Source organism: Penicillium canescens, assembly GCF_028828765.1.
Source record: "Penicillium canescens strain IBT 15451 chromosome Unknown utg000010l_segment0_segment0, whole genome shotgun sequence".
In the NCBI taxonomy this organism is placed as follows: domain Eukaryota; kingdom Fungi; phylum Ascomycota; class Eurotiomycetes; order Eurotiales; family Aspergillaceae; genus Penicillium; species Penicillium canescens.
The window spans coordinates 2,436,076-2,443,407 of NW_026703972.1; the positions used below are offsets into that span (position 1 = coordinate 2,436,076).

Here is a 7,332-nt window from a genome sequence, read left to right on the forward strand (position 1 = left end):
AACCGATGTGTACTTTTGACTACGAGCCTCAAAGTTCGGTGAGGCTTCGGAATAAAACCCTTCTCGTCCAGCCAATCTCAAGCGCTTGGCCCTCAGATATCCCCATGTCCGCCCCACCAGAAACCAGTACTATGGTGTGTCAAAGCCAGAGAGACGATTTTGAACACCATTTTTCGCACCAGCCTTCAAATTCCCGAGGTCATGGCAGCATCAGTTTCAATACCGAGATCAGTTCCCAGCTGACCTCTGAAGATATTTCTTTTATTCGGCAATCGAAGGGAAAATGTCAGACTGCCAATGTATGCTGGGAGGGTGACAGTAAGGGCCGATCCTTTTCAACTTCCAGCAATCTTCTCCGTCACGAACGTGAAAGACATAGCAGAAGCGACAAAGTATCATGCAACTTCAGTGGCAGCTCGTTTACTCGTATGACAGCTCTCAATGTTCACCAAAAGAGTGAGGTTTGCTTGAAATCTAAGCGAAAGGGGCTCTAAGCTTCAACGATCATCTTGGGGGTTTCAGCCATGCGGCATTATACAAATATTATTCCAAGACTAGCTTGCTGCCCTAACGGATCAGCTCGTATTTCTTCGTGAGGATCTCCTTATGGAATTTCTGTGGCATACTGTAAAAGAAACTGTTTTGCCTTATTGCCCAGTAAACAGGTTACGAGTTTGTTCATGTTTCTTGGTGATAGGTGGCTTCCAGCCTAGAAGGGTATCACCAGTTTACTGAAGAGGCCACTAGTCCTTTGACTAGTACTTCCTGGGATTTTACAGATTTTAAATGCACAAATTGTCCCATTATCCGCGTACCGATTATCCGTTCATTTCACGCTTCCAGCTTCACTATACCGACAGGCTCCCACGTGGCCTGCTCGATTGATTCGTTGAATATTATTTCCCTGGAGACTGTCACGCAGGACTGAAGTGTCAAAAAGCAAGAAACATGTATACTAAGTATTAATTGAAACTACTTTATATTCTATTTCTGGGCACACGGAGTCGTTCCAGTTGAGTTATTTCAATTCAAAAAATAGTCGCTTTGCTGCTTGATTTTAGTGAGAGCTTTTTGACCCAGTGTACAGTACTGTATACCACTAGTTAGAGGGAATGAAACCGAAAGACTAGTCTCAAACCCTAAGCCTCGAACCATCTCACAGTATACTCCTTTCCTGCCTCAAACATTTTCCGGGTGTTGGGAATTTTCCCCCAACTGCCGCCGTCAATATCAATAGCATTGATGGCGTTCCCCAAAACATCAAACACGGTGAAACGGTACTCGTCGTCCTCGCCATTGATAAATTTGAATGCTATGTCGGTTGCTGACGAGACAATAATTTGAATCATCATTGGACCGATCGGCCAGGATTTGATTCCAGATCCTGGAATTATCAATTTCTTTGAGCCACGAGGTAAAAGAATATGCTTATTCGCATCCGAGCTCCTAATAAGAGTCACTCCATATTTTCTCATAATATCAGGACATACTTCATACCCTGGAAGATGGTGGACCATAGTAGATGATCCAGGTACGACTCCCTTAGGGGCGAGGGAGTTGGGAGGGATTGGAACCACATCAACGGTCCCAGAATGGAGATCGGAGACTAGCCTGCACCATCCTGGGAGAGCCAGTAGGCCAAGAGGGACGAAGTAAATAGGTCTCATTTCTGTATTTGAAAGACCACTGAAATGAATTAAAAGTAAACTGATGTAGTATAGGTCACAGAGGAAGACAGCCGTTGCGAAAGACCTGGCGAGCATTATATAATGCCTTTTGGACTACTACTTAAGAAGTTCATGGGGCTGACCTCGTTGAGTAACGTGGCGTCACCTGTACGGGATACACACACACACACACAAAATTCATTAACGCCCGGCGGCTGAGCCGAAAGGGCAACTATCACTGATCTAAATGTACATGCCTTAGCCAATGCTGTGCCTCCTTGGAGCCCATACAAAATTCCTTTCAGTGTATGTCATCTCAGATGTCAATATCTTAGCGGGTCCTTGTGGGTTAGTGTTGTTAGTAGACTTGCTTGAAGGCGCTTCTCCAAGTGTTCAACATCCTATCCTCGGCAGTTGAAGCGCGTCTACCGTCTCTGGCACAAGGTAGTTGGTGGGGGTTCGATTAGGGTTGAGGCGGGGTAGGGTTAATCTGTGTTGGTCGACGCGGTCAAGCGGTGTCGAGTCGGCCCGTGGCGATTGCAAACCGTATTGTGGCTCGCACTGCTTCCAAATTCGGCTTCCAGTTCTGGTCATCCAAAGGCGATTTTCCGCCTAGGAAAAAAGATATGTTGCCTCGGTGAGTATGGGTACATTGCAGCATTTCCGTCCGGTGTGTGGTCCACCTCTGACATCGAAAGAGGAAGTGCTCCACGGTCTCTCTGGCTTGTCCACATGCGCATTGATCTGACTCTGCGACATTGATTCGATGGAGATATCCGTTGAGTCTAGCCATGCCAGTCCGGAGTTGGGCCAGCGCGCTCGCTTCTTTCCACGATAATCGATCATACAACTGCCGGGTATGTTTTCCTGGGAGTGCTGCATCCACTCGTTTAGAGTGTTTCCCTACATTCTCTGGCAGGCAATTTTTGGGGACTGCTTGGGGTCGTGAGATGTTCAGTGTTGTCGACTTCATCCGTGGGACCTGCGCTTGCGGGGTAGCATCCTCTTGCGTCGCGGCCCGAGCCTGCTCTTTCGCTAGGCCTAGCAGTTGATTACCTTCGCTGGTCGGGACCCAACAGATGCTGATGCGGTTCTCGTGCTTCCGTAGTCTCTTGATCAGCTTGTATGTTTGGCAGATGTGTTCCTGGCCCGATTGTTGTCGAGGATTCTTCAGCGTGAGAGCCGCGGCTTTGTTGCTCGTGAGCAGCGTGACCCTGCACCGTTTCAGTCCCCGTAGCGTGCCCAGTGCGTATGCCATTGCTGCCAATTCGCCGGAGTATGGGTTCTGCTCGGTCCTTGCGCCCAGCGTGACGGATAAAGTTTTCAGCCTCGGTTTTCGATACCGAGGTGGCTGCTTCTCAATCGCCACGCCAAATCCTACCATTTCATTCCGCGCCGAACTGCTGACCGCGATTCGCATGGCTCCGCCCGCTTCGGTCTGTGTCTCCGGTACATCATAACTATCGCTCTGCACCCGTTCTTCCCACGGTGCCAGTGTGAATGGATTGATGGTTTCCAGGGTTTCCATCTCAATGGTCTTCAGCGCGTCGGCGACCTGATACAAAGGCGAACGGTGGTATCTTCTGAATTTCTTGATCTGAGCAGTACTCCTGCGGAGGGGATTAGTTACCGGTAGGGTGTGCATATCGGTCCACATCTTCGCAGCTCGTCTCCAGAGCCGGTGTTGCACCGTGGCGATGTGAGCCTCCGCTTCCGCTACGCTGGTGGCAACTGTGAGGAATGTCCCGACAATCGCTTGCGCTCCTACCCTTTGCACTCTGTTGATCGGCCCGATGTTCTTATTCTTGCATGCGTGCATCCAGACATTGGAGGCATAGTCCACCACCGGGGCCACGGTCGATGTGAATAGCTGCCGCGCTGTTGCGGGGGATAGACCCCGAAGCCGCCGAAGCTCCATCGCCGCCTCGAGTCCCTTGGACGCTGCCCTCGCGATATGTTCCCTGTATTTGAGTCTCGTGTCCATTATGACGCCAAGAACCTTGACATGGTCTCTTGGTTCAACGGTCTCTCCCTTGATAGTGAATGGCTCCGAGTCCAACTTGTGCGCCTTGGGGGCGAAGTGTATGATGGCAGTTTTCTCTGCTTCAAAAGTCGCTCCACTTCTTCTTTCCCAGTCGAGTGCTTCATTGACGATTGTTTCAATACCGTGCCGGTTGCTCTGCGCAGTCGGTCCGGTCACCCACGCGGTAAAGTCATCCACGAAGGCAATCGCGCCTCCCTGGCCGTCGAGCTGTCGCTGTACGAGATCTGCGTTGAAGAAGAGGAACAGGATCGGGGACAGGGGAGAACCCTGAGGCAGTCCAGCCTGTGGGATGTACGGGATACAGAGGATTTCGAAAACAGTTTACCCCCAGACACACCCGTTTTCTTTTCCCGGAGACCCACAAGGACGTCTAGTCCAGATCGGTGGGTTTCACAATCCCCCGCAGACAATAATACGGTGTTACGCCTCAAGGAAGTTACAGTGGTGTAACAAAAGTATTTGACCTCCGGTACTTCGCCCCTGGACCCACTTTTTCATACTGCCTGGCAGAAACCTCAGGAATTCAATTCAATTTAATAGCTAGTATGCCAGCCCTCATACTTAATAACATCAGCCACCCTCTGTGGCATAGTCTCGGAGAGATGCTTAAAGACCTCAATATCTAGCGTTTCCCATGCTTCTTGCGCAGCATTAAGGAGCGATTCTAGCGTATCTCCGTTATTTGGTAGGTGCATAAACTCAGGATGACGCTTCAATATTTCGGCTTTTAGCAGCGCCCATAGGTTCTTAATAGGATTTAAATCAGGTGAATAGGGCGGTCGCTCCATAATTTCGCATTCAATATTATTAAGAGCGTCTTATACGATATATATAGTGTGAACGGGCGCGTTATCTTGCTAAAAAATAGCATTTTAATCAATACTAGTAAGCAGCGTAGGTAGGATACGCCGATAAAGCTCTTTAATTGTACGTAAAGACACGCCTCCGCGACGAGACTGCGGATCTCCGAATAGTGGAATTAGGCTAGAACGATGCGGTAGACCACTAAAAGCAGCCTAAAACATCTGCTTAATTTGCTTCCCACGTGTCGGAACCATTTGTACTTAATGTCCTTCTTCGTGATGCTAAAAAAGCTGCTCTTTCGGACGTATAAAGGTCTATTCTTAACGCTGTCCGATACCACGTTTAACCGTACATTCGTTAGACCAATAGACGCGGGCCCAATCCGTTGATATAAAATGCTGATATCGTAGGGCCCAATATAGCCGTTTCTCGGCGTGTAAAGGCGTAAGTGCCGGACGCTATATTTTCCTCTATTTTCGAAGACCTATTTCGTGGGTAAGGCGCTAAATTAACTAGCGGTAGACCTTAAAATCGATCTCTCTAAGTAGATCTTCGATCAATATAGAAGGCTTCTCTTGTATAGTATCGTAGATATAGTCACTATCCTCTCTAGTAAGCTTCCTCGGGGTTCCTGAGCGTGGAATGCTTTGCTGTTTTTGGCGTTTTGCCTCTTAGGTAAGGGTATATTGAATGGTTGAGCGTGGAATGTCAGGAAATCGCATTTTTTTGATAGTTGTTGCACCCTAGCTATTGGTGGCATGTAATTCACATATTTTAGCCCTCGTAAGGCAGTCGAGCTCTAGGCCCCTTTTCCCACGTATAGGAGGCATAATTAAGTGAGAAAATTGCGAGAATTTTATTAAAACGCGTTGATATATAGCGCGTATACTAGCGTGTAGACCTCCGCAGCGGCCCACAAAGCCCATAGCCCAACCCACCCCAGCCCATAAATGGGGCGGGTTTTGGGCCTGGCATTAGGCCCACTGGTAGGCTATGGGCCTAAGGTAGAAGCCCAATATGGTTTAATGGGCCCCCAAATGGGCCCCAAACATTGCAAACATGCCAATTCTTGGCATTTGCATAAGTTATGTAGACCTTCCTAGTAATTTTGAGTATTACAATTACCACCTGAGGCCCCTAATTGACTGAGATCTCATGGAAATCGACGCAATTCACTGATTTATGAGATTGATGAGATTAACTGATGAGATCAACTGATGAGATCGATTGATTAGATCCCAAGAGGTAAAACTATCTACATGCTAATAATGCTCATACAAATCATCCTCAACATGCCTCCTCTTCCTCCCTGATGTCCGCACTTGAGACGGTGCCGCATGAGACGGTGCCGCATGAGACGGTGCCGCATGAGACGGTGCCGCAGCGATAGTAGCATCGTCATCGTCATCGTCAACATCTATCAGATCACCGGATCTATCACCCTGCTCTTCAGCATCACTGATCGCATCAACGTCGACGACAGCTAGCACCTCAGCTGGCTCCTCGGCATCATCACCTGGCTTTTGAGCCGCCTGAGCCTCCTCCACCAGGATCTGAATCTCATCAGAGCCAAAGAACTGCTCAAATTCCTTCGCCTCTTGCACTTCAAGATCAAACCTTGACGTACAGAGGCACAACATCAGCTCTTCGATAGTTTGCGCCTTCAAAGAGCCCCGGCGATAGTGGCAGATATCGCGTGCAGTGTTAAACAGACGTTCAACTCCAGCACCTGTGGCTGGAATTGCAAGGTAATCTCTTGCAAGTGCGGCAATAGCAGGGAAGCGATATTGATTCTCTCTCCAAAAGGAGAGCGGCTCATCAGATATAGTTAAACCTGTAAGAAATTAGTATCATGAAGATAGGGATGGGTTTTCGGCCGAAAAACCATCTCTCAAGAAAGAATAAACATAGAGATTAACTTACTGCCGTCGAGATACTGCGTCATCTCATCATCTTTAGTCGGGCCTAGCGTTGCTTTACCAGCTTTGCCTTTGCGTTTGGAGAGAGACTTCGGGGGAGCCATCAGGCCAAGAAGGAAGGATCTTGGCATCGATCCAGAGGAAGACACTTGCGGGCTATTTAAAGTAGTAAGACGCTCCTGGATAGGAGTAAGTGCCTCACGGAAAGCCACTCGATACTGCTCACGGATCTCTTTGGCATCCTCCCAGTTATCAGATAAAAAGAACTGGAATCTACTCTCCGGCGATAGCATCGTACAAACCGCATAGATATGCCCGCGCATATGATCCGTCTTCTTATAGTACTCCGACAGTTTTGAATGGCTTGCTCCGAGGGAGGTAAGCATCTGCTGTTTCCATGGAACACGTTTTCGTTGTAGCTGCGACTTGCACTTCTCAAGGTGTTCAAAGAGCTGGTTATAGATCCTGAAGACAAGAAACGACGTCGCCTCTCGTGTCTTCGAAAGGGCGAGCGTAAAGTCAAAGAATGGCTTTGTGAGATAGATCAGATAGTCAATTTGGCGCCATTGTTCATCATCAAGTTCGAATTCTGTACAGTTGAACTGACGACAGTATTCATTGATAGCAGTACGGAGTCTCTTCGCCCGGCGTAGCATCAGAAACGTTGAATTCCATCGAGTTTTGACGTCCTGGATCGGCATAAGTCCTTGCCCTGGAACTTTGCCTTGGCCTTTGTCGAGGTCGTGTTGGACTTTGAGGAAGTGATCTCGACGCCGAGGGCTCCCGCGGATATAAACAGCAAGAGATCGTATCCTCTTTAAGGTATGCGCAATGTCCCGTTTCTTAGACCTGGCCTCCGCATTCGCCTTAGCAAGGCTAATCTGTTGTTCCTCTGTCC

General features: G+C 48.5%; 1 protein-coding gene across 1 annotated transcript; it reads right to left on the reverse strand.

The window, feature by feature from the left end:
• Positions 1–1,139: 1,139 nt before the first annotated feature.
• N7446_012453 (uncharacterized protein) lies at positions 1,140–1,667 on the reverse strand (the record flags this gene model as incomplete). The annotated part of the gene is made up of 2 exons (XM_058521195.1): positions 1,140–1,446; positions 1,498–1,667. 2 exons carry the CDS (start codon positions 1,665–1,667, stop codon positions 1,140–1,142), a joined length of 477 nt encoding a protein of 158 aa, XP_058366561.1.
• Positions 1,668–7,332: the final 5,665 nt, after the last annotated feature.